This window comes from Oratosquilla oratoria, chromosome 30, assembly GCF_046742065.1.
Source record: "Oratosquilla oratoria isolate Oo_2021 chromosome 30, ASM4674206v1, whole genome shotgun sequence".
Taxonomy (NCBI): Eukaryota; Metazoa; Arthropoda; class Malacostraca; order Stomatopoda; family Squillidae; genus Oratosquilla; species Oratosquilla oratoria.
The window spans coordinates 39,127,315-39,142,314 of NC_134806.1; the positions used below are offsets into that span (position 1 = coordinate 39,127,315).

At 42.1% G+C, this 15,000-nt stretch overlaps 1 protein-coding gene across 2 annotated transcripts in view; it reads right to left on the reverse strand.

Annotated features, from left to right (window-relative positions):
* Positions 1-5,217: 5,217 nt before the first annotated feature.
* LOC143041089 (uncharacterized) overlaps positions 5,218-15,000 on the reverse strand; it is a 70,750-nt gene continuing 60,967 nt past the window's right edge. For both annotated transcript variants that reach the window (XM_076212782.1, XM_076212781.1), the window contains exons 7-8: positions 6,707-6,817; positions 5,218-5,933 (exon numbers count right to left, since the gene is read on the reverse strand). In XM_076212782.1, coding sequence (XP_076068897.1) covers positions 5,789-5,933; positions 6,707-6,817 — 256 coding nt within the window. In that variant the 3' untranslated portion in view covers positions 5,218-5,788. The remainder of the gene's footprint in view (positions 5,934-6,706; positions 6,818-15,000) is intronic.

Below are 15,000 nucleotides of genomic sequence, written 5' to 3' on the forward strand. Positions count from 1 at the left end.
TACTTACGTCTACAAGGAAAGTACAAATGATAGAGAGAGAGAAAGGTTTAAATACATAAACTGCTGTCCGAGTTCCCACTACGGAGTCTAGCTGATCGTCTAAGTGGTGGGGGAGTGGGGGGTGGGAGGGGAGGGGGAGAGGGGACCTCGATATAGCGATGTCTCAGGTTAGCGTTACTGTACAGCTTAATACTGGATGTCATGTCCGACTGTATGTTTATAGTGGGGGCAGAATCCCTGATGTGGAATGCCTCCAGGAGTTTCAACCTTCTGGGGTCCTCATTGTACGCAATAATTTTGGTACATTGAATTAAGGTGTCTCTGTCAATATTCCGATTATGATATTTTAAATAATGGTCCTTGATCGCTCCGTCCTGTTGGTGAAAGTTAGTCTTCGGCTGCGAGTACACCTGGTGTGTCCGACGTATGTGGTATTGCGAGACGTACAATCCTCGGCTGGACATTTAAATAAGTACACTACGTTGGTTTTAGATGTAAAATCAGCTCGACTATGACAGTTGTTTTTCATCACCATTGAGCAGGTTCTAGGGTTACGGTAGTATATAAGGACTCGGATCTCACAGTTCTCTTTAGTGGGGAGACAGTTTTTCTTAATTATGTCCTTAATTGCTTTTTCATCCTTTTTGTAAGCATCACTGAAGGTGTTACGATAGAAAACGTTGATAAAATTAGGCTTATTGGCACTTTGGTTGGACCCAAGTTCACACAATAATTTATTGGTTATGCGGTCAAAATCACAGTTAGCATAACCATTATTGGTGAGCATTTGTCGTACATGCTGGAGTTCTGCATGTAGTGTTTCCCAAGACGAGCATACTTTTATTGCTCTTCTGACGTATGCTCTAATAACACCTTTCTTATAACTATCACTGCACTCGCTGTTACCGTTCATACATTTATCTAAGTTGGTGGGTTTACGGTAGACACTGGTAATAAAATTAATAGAGGTGGAATCAACCAGGACGTCAAGAAAAGGAAGTTTACCATTTGTGTTCATTTCTACTGTGAAATTCAAACCCGAAATTTCCTGTAGACGCAGTCTTAATCTTTCCATGGGTTCTCTGGAGAGTGTACATACGAAAATATCGTCAATATATCTACAGTATATTTTGGGTTTAAGTTCACTCGCGAGAAATGTTGTTTCCTCCACATAAGACATGAAGGACTGAGCAAATAGAACGCCCAAGGGCGAGCCCATTCCAATTCCATCGGTCTGTACATACAGTTTACCTTCGGGGCACCTGAACGGGGCCTCTGTTGTGCAAATAATCAACATTTCTTTCATGGTGTCCATGGGAATAGGGGGTGGTGGGAGTACAGGGTGTTGGTACACATACTGGAGAATGATGTTAATAGTTCTAATGAGGGGAATATTTGTGAATAGATTTTCGGCATCCAGCGAAGCTATAAAGCCTTCAGGTTTGTTGAGTCTCAAGATATCAACGAACTCGTCAGATTTGGGATGTAGGGGGAAATCACAGTATGTAATTTTTTGGCCACATTGTAGGTTGGGGTTGGTATCTGGGGAAACGATGGGTCTGAGTGGGTGTGACATTTTATGGGTTTTTACGTTACCGTAAAAATAACCAGGGTTAAAGTTTCCTGTAATTTTATCAAATTTAAAATCACCTACTTGAGCATTGACTACAGAAATTAATTTGTTCAATTTCTTTTTAACACTGTCTACAGGGTTATGAGAAATTAGTTTAAACTTAGAATGGTCTTGTAAGATGGCATTACATTTTCTGATGTAGTCTTCCCTGTCTAAAATCACAAAACAGGACGACTTGTCCGCTTTTCTAATCACAATACGCTGGTTTTCCCGTAACTGTTTTTAGCGGCTTCTTTTAAACGGGGTGAAAGAAGCTGGCTAGAATGATGGTGACGAGTTTTGGTGCACTCATTCTGTAGATGTTCTTGAAGATCTGGGTTGATGGAGATTTTACCTTCTTTCTGTAGTTGGCACAGGTCTTCAAAGAGGATCGCAATTTCAACTTTCTTGTTGGTCCGGTTGAATTTAGGCATCTGGTGACAGTTGATCCCTAAATTAAGGAACTCTTTCTGGTCGTCCGTCAGCGTTTCACTTGACAAGTTGATGAAGCTGTCTGAAGTTACAGGGATAGCTAAAGTACCACCATATAGTCGCGACAACTTCTTCATAATTCTCGTTCTACCAACCTGAAAATGATTATTAATGGTACATTCAAGCGAGTGTAAAGTTCTAAGCTTCAGGTCAGGATCCACTGCGAGGTCGTCATACTGCTGAAGACACAAGTCTAGTTCCGAGTGGAGGAACTATATATGTACATATATGTAAATATATATGTACATATATATATATATATATATATATATATATATATATATATATATATATACTACTGTTGAATGCTAAAGCATATGAGGCATCAATGATTTTTAGAGAACATATCTCTAACTTTCTATGTATCACTTTTTCTTCATGGACCAAACTCTGGAACAAAGTACTAAAATCGTCAGAGTTTGAGCCATGAAGAGAAAAGGATACATAGAAAGTTAGATAAAAGTTCTCTAAAAATCATTGATGCCTCATGTGTTTTGGCATTCACAGTAATTGTTCACGAGAAAGACTTTGCCCCCCCCAATATATATATATATATATATATATATATATATATATATATATATATATATATATATATATATATATATACAATGATAAACAGGAATGACATATGAGGTGTGGCGGGGGAGATGTCGTGCCCGCGAAGAAGCCCTGGGATATATATATATATATATATATATATATATATATATATATATATATATATATATATATACATACATATATATATTATACTATATATATATATATATATATAGTATATATATATGTATATATATACATATATATATATACATATATATATACACACACATATATGTATATATATATATATATATATATATATATATATATATATTTGTATGTATATGTATGTATATATACTAATACCACGGTCTGGGTAGAAGAGACTCACAGTCTGTTTCTGTACTTACTTATCTCATCAGTTTTGAGTCATCTGCAAAGAAGTTCATGTAACATTCTACACCTTCATCCATCTAATTTACATAAATAATAAACATTATCGGGGCCAATACTGATTCTTGTAGGACATCATTTATCATTTCTTCCCAAGTAGAACTCTTATATGAGCATTACTTTCACTTTTCTTTCATGCAAGAAAATCTTCATCTATTTCAATAGTTTTCCCTGTATCCCTCCTATGGTTTCCAGTTTTCTTGATATTTTTGTATGGTACTTTATCAAAAGCTTTTTGTAAATATAGGAAAACACAATCAGCCCATCCACCCTTTTCTTGTATTATATCTATTAGTCTTGAATAGAAACAGATCAAATTTATGGCACATGACCTCCCCTGGCTAAATCCAAATTGTCTCGGTTTTAGTATATTGTTATCTTCCAGATGTTTTTCCAATCTATTTCTAATAACTTTTTCACAAATTTTGGCTACAGGGCTTGTAAGAGAGACCGGTCTGTAATATGTTGGGTCTTCCTTGTTTTCTCCTTTATGTATTGGTACGATATTGGCATTTTTCCAGTCTTATGGTATTTTTCCTCTTTGAGTAGGCAGTTTATTACCTTTATACCTTGTCTGTGGAGGAAGGACGGTAGAGGACAGAAGATATGGGTGAATGGAGAATGGTTGTGTATGTATGATGCTGTGATGCATGAGGGGGAGTGAATGGGAGATGGGGAGGTGAAGGAGTATGTGTGAAAAATAAATTGACGCAGCCCGAAGGGATTTCTCCCCGTCTTCTCCTTTTCTGCGCGAGGGGACGGAGAGGGGGGTCGCCGATTTAATGAAGCGGCCTTGCTGTGAATGTGCTGTGTCTTGCGACACTGCTTCTGACCCAGGGCAGTGGACAAGATGCAGGGATGACCCGTCATCCAGTAGGTGCCAAGATAAGAGGGAGGGAAGTGGGTGGATGGGAGTGAAGTATGTTGGGGATGGAATGGGTGGGAATGGTTTTTATGCATTTGTTTTTTTACTCCGTTCCTTGTAAGGGGAAAAAAGTCTTTGGTATATGTATGTGTCTAACCCAATTTTCTTTCTCTTTGATTACTTGAATAAATATGTCCTTGCTATTTTCCTGCATTTGTTGTTGGAAAATTCCTTTGAAAGCTATCTCTTGGTTTTGTTTGTCCTTTTTCCATTCTTTTCTGATTTTCTGCAAATCTTCCCCTCCTATATTTCGTTCACCCTTCTCGGTCACCGCCTTAGTTTGTTCATCCACCTGTCTTCTTAAGGTCTTACTTTTGGTGGTATATTTGTTTGTCATCCTTTCCTTTTCACTTTGATTAACTCTTTTTCAATTCACTTAACTCACTATCTATTCCCGCATTTTTTTCTTTAAGTCCCTCAGTTCTTTGTAGGCTTCGTTGTACTCATTCTTTAGGTAATAGTTTCTTTCTTTAGCACCCTAATCTCTTGACTCCATAATCTCATCTCCTTTTATCTATATTTCTACTCAGTCTTCTGTCATATTTATTGAATCCAGAAAAAAATTCTTCATATCTTCAACACCTAATGGTGTTTCGATGATTTTTCGCTACGCTTCGGTATTGTGCCAGTAGGTGTCACTGCTGTTCCAATGTGTGCGTTGGGTTCAACTCCATCGCTATTTCCTGGTGCTTTTCGATTCATTTTCATTTTCAATACTCACTTTTTCTACTATATTAGATCACGGGCATCCACACATATTTCCTTTCCCATTGAACACAAACTAGGTTTCCTGTTATATTTATAGTTGATAAGTTTCGTTGTTTCTCGGGAGCTAGTTGAGGCGGCTTTACACTGTGACGATCGACGTGTGTGATTCGACATGGTCTTGGATCACGTGTTGGACTCTTGATCGACAGCTATTTCCCTCCCGAAAGAGAGCTCAGAGCTCATATATGACCGATTTATGGGTAAATGCTGTGACCTTACACGCACACACACCCAACTCCCTCCCACGAGATTTGGAGTAACAACCAGGAGCGCAGCGATACTGACATTATTTCAGCCCTGGGCTGGATTCGAACCCAGACCGCCGTAGTGGCAGCCAGGAATTCTACCAATTGCGCCACGAGTGTGTGTGTGTGTCTGGTTTGACTATATATAAGGGACAAATATCTATATGCTTACGTGTTAACAACTTTATTGAACTTTATTTATACATTGTATGCAAACAACACATTTACAACACTATCTAGTTCCTGACTATGTACGAAAACGTGTTAAGTTCAACAAAAGAGAGAGAGGGAGTCTTCTAAACATGGAATAACAAAACATAACAGTGAGGGTGATAGCACTTCGGAACTGTCTTACTACAGTGTTGACAAGTCGCTTACGGGGAGGGGACGTCACCGATAAACAACGGTTCTATCCTTGGGGAGAATATAGCGTCGAAGAGGTAGATGCAGTCGTAGAGGTGGTGGTCAAGGAGAGTCAAGGAAGATAGTTCAACGGAGGGATAGTAAAAGCTAAAAGATTATCAGCAATCCATCTTTGAGTGAGAATTAGTTTCCACTCAAAAAGAATGCTACGTAACTATAGTCCTTAAGGGTGTCAATGAAATCTCTAATGTACTGATAGCTTAAAAACGCGGGGCGTCAATATCTCGTATGGGAAGGGGGAGTGGAGGAAGGGGAGTGGAACACCCGTGAGGCTGCACTTGGTCATCCTTGAGCCCTGTAGCAGGTCAGCCGGGACAGCCAGACCTAAAACCCCCCGCCGTGGTCCTTGGAGAGGACTTTGACGGTCAGCCAGCGAACGACTTCATTCCAGACGATGAGGGCGTCGGTGTTGAGCAGCTCCCGGGCCTCCTGGGGACAACCGAAACGGTACACATCGCAGCGCCTATACCTGTTCAAGATAGAGGAAATGGGATCAGCGGTTGCTAGGAGTATTCACACGAGAACAACAAAGAAATCTTCGACCTTTATGCACACTACAGGACCACCGCTCTATCTCCGGGGGGGGGGGGGGTGTTCCGGTACAGCCTCGGTACCTCCCTACACTGTGGCTTTATCCACCTTGGAAAGGCTGTGTGGATGGCGCGAGTCGTATGTACACACTTGGACAGATGTACACATCAGCATTTGTAGATATACAATCACGAAAAATTACCCAACTTTAAGCTAAATACGGTATAGGACAGCATATTATGTACTCGAAAAAAATCATATTGACGTTGTAGCGTGGGTCAAAATTTTTGTTTGTGACTGTACATAGAGCGCTGACTGGTTGTTACGGACTGTGATCTACCGGCGCTGCTAACCTTGTGGACCGTCCTTCGCGTTGCTGCCGCCTCACTCTCCGCATCATGGATTCCTGGGTGGGGGTCGAACCCAGGGGCACCACCACATCAGGAGAACGTGGGGGCAGGGGCGAGTGAGGTAGCAGATGCTTCCCTTCCCGTCCTGCTTCCGAATCTCACTTCGAGATCTTGCCTCCCTCCTCTTCGGGGGTACGAGACGAGACAAGGTGGGTAGAGAGGACTGCAAGACCCCTAAACGGAATCCATAACTGACAGGGAAAACCTCAACCCCATGTGGTGAAGTACAGAGGATGTTCCGCACCCCACGCGGATAGGCCGGTAGTGAGGAAGTGAAAAAAAAAAGGCGTCAGAGGCTCACCTGTTCTTCCCGCGATTGACAGCCTCCAGGTAGGACAAGAGTCGAGAGCCGGCCTCCGTCCGCAGAAGCAGCCGCGTCACGTCTCGCAGCGACCGATCCTCCTTCTCCAGGCTGGTTCGGGTTCGGGGTAGTCGTCGGCATCGTTACAGAGACGAGGGGACGTGGAAAGGACCAAGGGGAGAACAAAGGAAAAAAAAAGTCATCTGGTTATTCTCTCTCTCTATAGTGAGACATTATCTACAAGGATAGAGGCGCCGGTGAAGCAATGGACAAAACAACCCTGTGTGATTCACCATGGTTCACCATTGTCTTGGATCACGTATTGGACTCGTGATCGACAGGTATTTCCCTCCCGGAAGAGAGCTCAGAGCCCGTATATGGCCGATCTATGGGTAATGCTGTGACCTTACACGCACACACACCCAACTCCCCCCCCACAAGAGTTGGAGTAACGACCCGCAGCGCAGTGGTACTGATATTATTTCAGCCTTGGGCTGGATTCGAACCCGGACCGCCGTAGTGGCAGCCAGGAACTATACCACTGCGCCACGAGTGTGTGTGTGTGTGTGTGTGTAATTCACCATGATCTTTGATCACGTGTTGGACCCGAGATCGACAGCTACTACCCTCCCGGATGAGAGCTCAGAGCTCATGTATGACCGAACTATGGGTAATGCTGTGACCTGACACACACACACACACACACACACAAATCTCCGCCCACGAGAGTTGGAGTAACGTCTCGCAGCGCAGCGATACTGAGATTATGTCAGCCCTGGACGGGATTTGAACTCGGACCGCTGACTTAGCATTTGCGAACGCTAGCACTGCGCCGTCGAGCCGTGTGTGTGTGTGATTGCGATTCACCATGGTCTTGGGTCACGTACTGGACTCGTGATCGACAGTTAATACCCTCCCTAGTGAGAGCTCCACAGCTCAGATGAGTCCAACCCATGAGTAATGCTGTTACGCTCAACGCATGTCCACCCCTCTTAATTAGGGGCACAGTATCAGCTGTGTATTTACACAGGGCTGGAGATCCTCATGGGGTCCCGTCTCTATATATCCACTAAACAAATTTTACCTTAAATCTATGTTGATACCCTGTATAATTTCTTCCGGTCTGTTTTACAAATTGGTACATCTGAGTGGAAAATTATGCTTCCTAACATCTTTCAAGTAATCTGGCCTCTTTGATATTTTGTCCTGACTTCATGCTGTACTAACAGGTCCTCTTTAATTTTTTTCTATCCCTTTCTCTGTCCTAGATATCACTATATCAACTCCCTCTTCGCTCCACCAATGTGGGTAGTCCCATTTTTTTCCTGTTCCCCTAATGTCTTATCAGTCAAGCTGGAAATCATTCTGGTTGTCGCCTCCTGATTTTCTGTGTTTTGTTATGATCTCCTTTCGCTGGTATCAGCATTTTCGATATTCAGCGTGGCTGTCATCTCCCTTCGATGCCTAGCGTGCACACGCGCGCAAGCACACATATGCTATGAAAGTGTACTCCGACGTCGTCACCGATCTCTCAAGGGAGTTCATTGTTCGAGTGACCGAGTTCACCAACTTTTCCTGGCAACGCCTTTGACAAACAATGGTCTCTTTGCATCTCAGGAACACCTGCGCGGACAAAGGCCGAACCCGGTGCTTCTCGCCTTCGCTCAAGTCGACGCGAAGAAACCTTATTACATTTCTATGATATGGAATCATGTACAAATCTATATAGAAAATGTTCCTGATAACCCTCCGAATTTTTTAACGGAGCTTATCTTGTATTTGTAGAGCAGAGCGCTGTCTGGCACATTAAAGCCAACAACAACCAGACTTTATTCACCAAAGTAGTGTTAACTATACAGCCTAGTTTTTTTCTTTTGATGCAGTGACCACCACATCTGCAAATTCTTGTCTGGGGCTGATCAGATTTTCAATTGTGCATCGTACCCTCGTCCATGTAATGAAATGTCTCTCTTATATTCATTAGCAACTTGTGTGTGTATATATATAAATATATATATATATATATATATATATATATATATATATATATATATATATATATATATATATATCTTCCATGATTAAATTTAGAGGATTTCCTTGCGACAGGTTATCTCTGATTAGAATTCTTAAATTCTTTTCCTTCACTGCGTTTGTGATTATTCCATCTCCCAAATTATAACTCCCTGGCGATCTCCTTTAGCTTTGACCCATTTCCATTTCTGTAATCTCATCTTCCACTTCTGGCTTAATTCATAAACCATGTTTAGGCCTTCCTCTAGCAACTTACAATCCTCTTCACATTTCACTCTCTTCATGATCGTGGCATCATCAGCAAATACATTTGGATTGCTATCTCATGTTTCATATCATTGATATTCAACAAGAAAATTACTAGTGTCAGTACCCCATTAGTCACTTCTCTCCAACCTGACATTTCATCTTTCACGACCATTCGCGTGCATCTATCATTCAGGAATCCTTTATCCATTACAGTGTGCTCCCTTTAATTTTTTCTGTGTTTTCCAACTTACATATTTATCTTTTGTGCGCCACCTTGCATCCTCCTTTGAAACCGGTACCACTTTGGCCGACATCTAGGGAGCAAACAATCAGCTGGTGTGTTTTACCCTCTCATTGTTTTCTGTTTTCTTTTAGTATTCAATTTGAGATCACGTCTCGGCCTGAGGCATTTTTCTCACTTCCAAGTTCTTAAGCAGTGTTATTCACCCAATAAAGGCACTTCCAGGGTTCCGTGTTTCCTTTTTCTTGTTTTCTCATTCTCTAATGTTGTCCGGTTAATGCTGCGTAAAGATGGGGAGGATTGTCTGGCGTCGGCCAGCTGAATGCACAGGTCGTGGATAGCAATGAAAGGGTTTGTTCTGCCCATAAACGATTCAAATGCACTTCATTATACCCTTCTTAACATCTGACATAGCTTAAACCATCCCTTGTGTCTATCGTGCATTCGATTCTGATGAAATATATCTAACTCAGGATCAAAATCGGCTTCATATATCCTAAAATCTCCTAACACATAAAGGTTTTTGTATTTGATCATCTGCCGTCCCTGTAAATGATTAACGCCATGTGTGATAAGTTTTTTCATTTCATTCTGGTCGCCACCAAGCCATTTTACTCACCTCCTTGTCAACCCTTTGACACCGAAGAGGATACTGGTCGTGTGACCAATTTCAACACAACTCATTGTGGGTGATCGTGTTGTACTGTAAATAGGGCGGCGGGGCATACACACAATGCGCCAATGGTCCCAAGGGTGGGACGGGCCTGTGACGTCATACCATGTCATTCAGAATGGCAGGAGGAAGCAACGGTTGTGCATAGCGTGAGGGAATGTAGTGTGAACCCATGTGACGTGGTGTTACATGGTGCACGAAAACATCGTACGATGTACCGTGGGTGTGGCAGCGCCCAGTGGTGTGAGGTGGTGTGATGCAGTTACCTATTCGTCATTTAACTGCTCGAGACAAACCTGAGGATCTCTTTAAATATTTTCTGCTTCAAAGCTAATATCGGAACTATCGAAATGTTCACGTGCCTAGTATTTGTATAAAGACACCTCGAGTTACATATAGTACTCGTGGCGCATGAGTTTGGAGTCGCGTGATTTTTATCTTGCTTGTTATGTCACTGCGTGCTTGGATATGTAATGATATTTTTAATTCATCATGGTTTTCCGTGAAAACATGTTTTGACCACACACACGAAATGGATATATTTTTGTCAAATCATAATTGCACCCTTTGGCGTCTATATTCGGCTCTTAGCTTAATCTGCTTCCGGGCAATTTTATTCTGCTGAGGGAAACCAGTTTTGACGTCACAGGGTGAATGATTGTTAACGTTATGGATATATTATTTCAACACCTGAACATAATTTCTAGTCTTTTATTCAGCAACACACTACCGATTCATATTAACGCCGGGTTTCTCTGACCGGAAACCCGCTGCCCGACAGAAACCGAGAACGATCCTCACCCCTCCTCCTCCCACAGATCTCTCTGGGATGAAATTTCGGACTGCTGTGTTGTATTGTCTGTGGGACTATGTCACCGACTTTAAGTGGTAGGATGAAGGGAGTAATCGCCGGTTGTCAGTTCTCCATGTGTGTAATACAATTGAAGCTGATAGAGACAGTGGGCCCAGTCTGGTGACCGAATGTCAACCCCTCAGGGCTGCACCTCTGAATGGAAGTAAGGAAGTTAATGAAGTATGAAGACTAGCGGCAGGGAGATGACTCTCTCTGACGTCCCTCTCACAGGACTACCTCGTGCAGGTACCCGCCACCAGCCCCACTACACACGCTGTAACAAGACTGAATGATTTTGATGAAAATTGCTGCACATGGTGGTGACGTCTGTTTAAGTCGATAATGGGTCACAATGTGACCCGCATAAGTCTCTCATGGTATCTGGCCAGATGTTCCCACAAGACAGAGAGACAAAAAGCCTTTTAAGGGGGGCCCGTTTATATTCAGGAGGGAAGGAGGCTGCTCCTCTTCGCGGGTTTCCGAAGACTGTCGTACAGCATATCATGTCGTTCTCGTCGTCTTCGTTGATCACCACCACCCGAACTCACAGTGCCCCAACAACTTACCACGCTATGGACGACGTCGTGTTTTGATCGTGCTGACAAACGTCAAGAAACGATACCCCCAAGAACCCACGAAGAGTGCTGGCTGACGAAGCCGGAATAGGTTTTGTACGACCTTGAGACGCATTTACCACGCCGTCAAACAAATTCAAAGGCCAAAAGACGCCACCACTCAGCCGAGGTTCGCCGGATCCCAGCCTCAATTTGCCTTGAAGGCAATTTCATCCTTTTTGTGCGTTGGCCTCGGCTTTAAACGAAGTAATATAGTGGAGGACCGCCCTAATCCACTCCTCCACTCCGTCTTCTTCCTTCTGCACCCTTTCCTTCCCCTCTACCGTATCTCGCTTTGGACGAGCACCTCATTTCTGACTCATTCCGCCAACTCGCGCCTCCGTTGAATATTATGCCTACACCGCTCAGATGCACTTCCCTTACGATTTCCTGTGTAAAGTCACTCGTAATAAGTTGTGCATTTACATAGCAGGGAATATTTCCCTCTTCGTTTTAAGTATATCGTATTCTTTTTGCTTTCTTCCACTGCTGCAACACGTTCATAATGAAGGATGAGGAGCCTACGCCAGGAGGCGCGTGGCTGCGGCCGAAACCGTCACCTTTGCCCTGTTATGCGCTTGGACTGTTGGAGCAAGTAATTATAATAGTCATTGCAGGGAATCAGAGAGGAGTGCAGGATTCGAACTCACAACTGAGCGAATGCGAGGCCGGCGCACTCTCGATGCAGTAAGACCCTCCCATGTACCGTATAGTCATACAACGTCTCATATCTTCCATGAAATTCCCAAAAGGGGTTTTGTCACTAACATCCATAGCGTCCAATTCCATGGCTGTCCAAACTTGAATCCGTGAGATCACAACGAGTTATCCATTGGGGTCCCCGACGCAATAATCAAAACCTCCGATATAAAACCACTCACGCATTCAATCTATAGAAAGTCCTAGTAAAGTCTATGAATGTACCCGGAAATAGAAAAAGAATCTAGAAAAAAATAAACAAATAAAAGTAAAAATAAATGAGTAAAAACAAAAAACAGACCGTCCAAAAATTAGAGAACGGGGGATGAATTAATCACGAAGGCAAAGGAAGACAAGAATTTAGGAATATTAATCAGAGAGGGTTTGTCGCAGGGAAGTCATATAAAGAGAATGAAAGGAGAGGTCAATTTAATGGCGCAGAGAATGGCATTTCATTACATGGATGAGGACATAACGAAAGAAGAAGAAGAAGAAGAAGAAGAAAAATACGTGATTCGCACCAATGGTGTGGTCACCATGCAAAATAGATATAAGAAAAATAGAATACAAAGGGGGTCGACCAAGATGATCCCAAGCCTGATGAAACATATCAATGGATGAACGACTGAGACTTCTTACATTGGATGAGCGAAGATACTATATTTAGATCATAAAAAGGGACAGAAAAAAACAGACAGAGAGGATCTGTTGGCGTGGGAGGAAAGACTACGAAGATAACATAGATAGAAAATAATGATAATTAATAAAAAAAAATTGAAAAATAAATAAAACAAGTGAGGAACAACAGCTTTGCACACAAATGCGTAGATTTGTAAAATGAGTTATATAAAGACATAATCCGAGCAGACAACTTAAATGAAAACTGACAGGGGGAGGTCTCATGGTCTGGGACAAGCGGGTAATGGGAACAAGTTGATAAAGTCCAAAGGAAATACAGCTTTCCAAATAGATGTTGTACCGTCAATAGGTTAGAAGCCTAGCTGAACTCATAAGCAATTTCAAGGCTAGATATGGTAGTTGGAGAAAAATAGACGGAATTTCACAAGTACAATTCCTTTCCTGTATATTTCAATTAGGTAAATGTACACATATGCACACACACACACACACATATCCATTGGTCGGGCAATATATTAGCTCTGAGCTCTCATCCGGAAGTGTAATAACTGTCTATCACAAGTACAACACGTAATCCAAGACCGTGGTGTATCTCAAACACAAACACACACAAACACACACACACACACACACACACACACACACACACACACACACACACACACACACACACACACACACGAACACTTAGATCTGATGACAACGTTCAACAAAGTACTAACTCATAACTTAACTGCTACAGCAGAGTCGCTTTGCTAGACCCGACTCGGACATGCAGTGTTTTTGCCTTGAGATGTGGCCTAACCGCGGCAGTGCCCTAAACGCGATAATTGACGCCCTCGGTGTTTGGATTCGCTATTTTCTACCCCACACCCCCGCCATATTTCTCTCTTTCTCTATCTCCTCCACTCTTCCCCCTGCCATAGCTTTCTATCTCCGTACCTCCATCCACCATATTTCTCTTTCACTGTTCCTCCCCCTCTCTCTTTCCGCCCCGCCGTATCTCTCTCTCTCACTCTCTCTCCACCCCCCCCGCCACATTTCTCTCTTCTTCTCTGTCCCTCCCCCTTTCTCTCTCTTCCCCCCATCCGCCATCTCTCTCTCTCTCTCTTCCTCTATCTACCACTTTCTCACTCATTAACTGTGTGTGTGGACATCTCAAAGTATTATTTCAACGAGTGCTAAATGAGCTACCAAACGTTAAAACTAATAAATAAGAATTCTTCAAACGCCATCTACACTTGTGCCCACCGGCGAGCCTAAAGTGGATATTCGACGTTGCTTAGGCTTGGCGAAGTCACTTTTTAGAAATGAGGTAATAGCATCCATATCATACAGATGTATTATCGACAATAATACAGTTCGTTCTGTTCACGTTGATGTTATACAATGTTTAGTTTTCGTAACCGTGGTTTTTGTGACATAAAAACTTCTAAATTGCAAAGGTAATCTTTTATATTCTATGCTTAGAAGAAATTTCTGAATATCATATTCTAACATAAGATTTGTATTCATTTCATCACTTAGTTCACTTACCGATCTTTATTTTGAACAATTCAGTTGGATGCATTTAATATATTATACACGTAACAATATATTTTGATTTTACATTATAGTTGCTGTAGGAGTAATATTTAACCAGCAGGACCCGTGGAAATTCCACGGGATTTACGAAGGAGTCTTCAAAATCTCCCGAAGGAGTCTTCAGCCTCCAAAAGGAGTCGTCAAAGTCTCCCGACGTTGTCGTCAAATTCTCCCGTCGTCTCTCTCTCTCTCTCTCTCTCTTTCTTGTTAGGTCAATCATAAAGGCAATAAAAAAAATTGAATCGCTTATGTCATGTCACATAGGACCCGCGGAAATTCCACGGTTATTCAACTTTGAAGTATTATGAAGGAGTCTTCAAAATCTCCCGAAGGAGTCTTCAGTCTCCAAAAGGAGTCGTCAAAGTCTCCCGACGTTGTCGTCAAAGTCTCCCGTCGTCTCTCTCTCTCTCTCTCTTTCTTTTTCTCGTTAGGTCAATCATGAAGGCAATACATTTTTTTGAATCGTTTATGTCATGTCACAATAAACATTTACAGACGATTATTTTCATGCAATCTATGATAACTTGTATAGACGTTTGAATACTGTTTATTTATATATCTATTTATTTATCTATTAATTTATTTATCTACTTATTTTCGTGAGGTTCTGTCAGGAACTCAGAAAGCAACGCGACATGACGTCACACGTTAAGCTTTGAAGAAATGCCTTTTTTAATATTTCATTTATCGAAAGAATGTGATAAATAG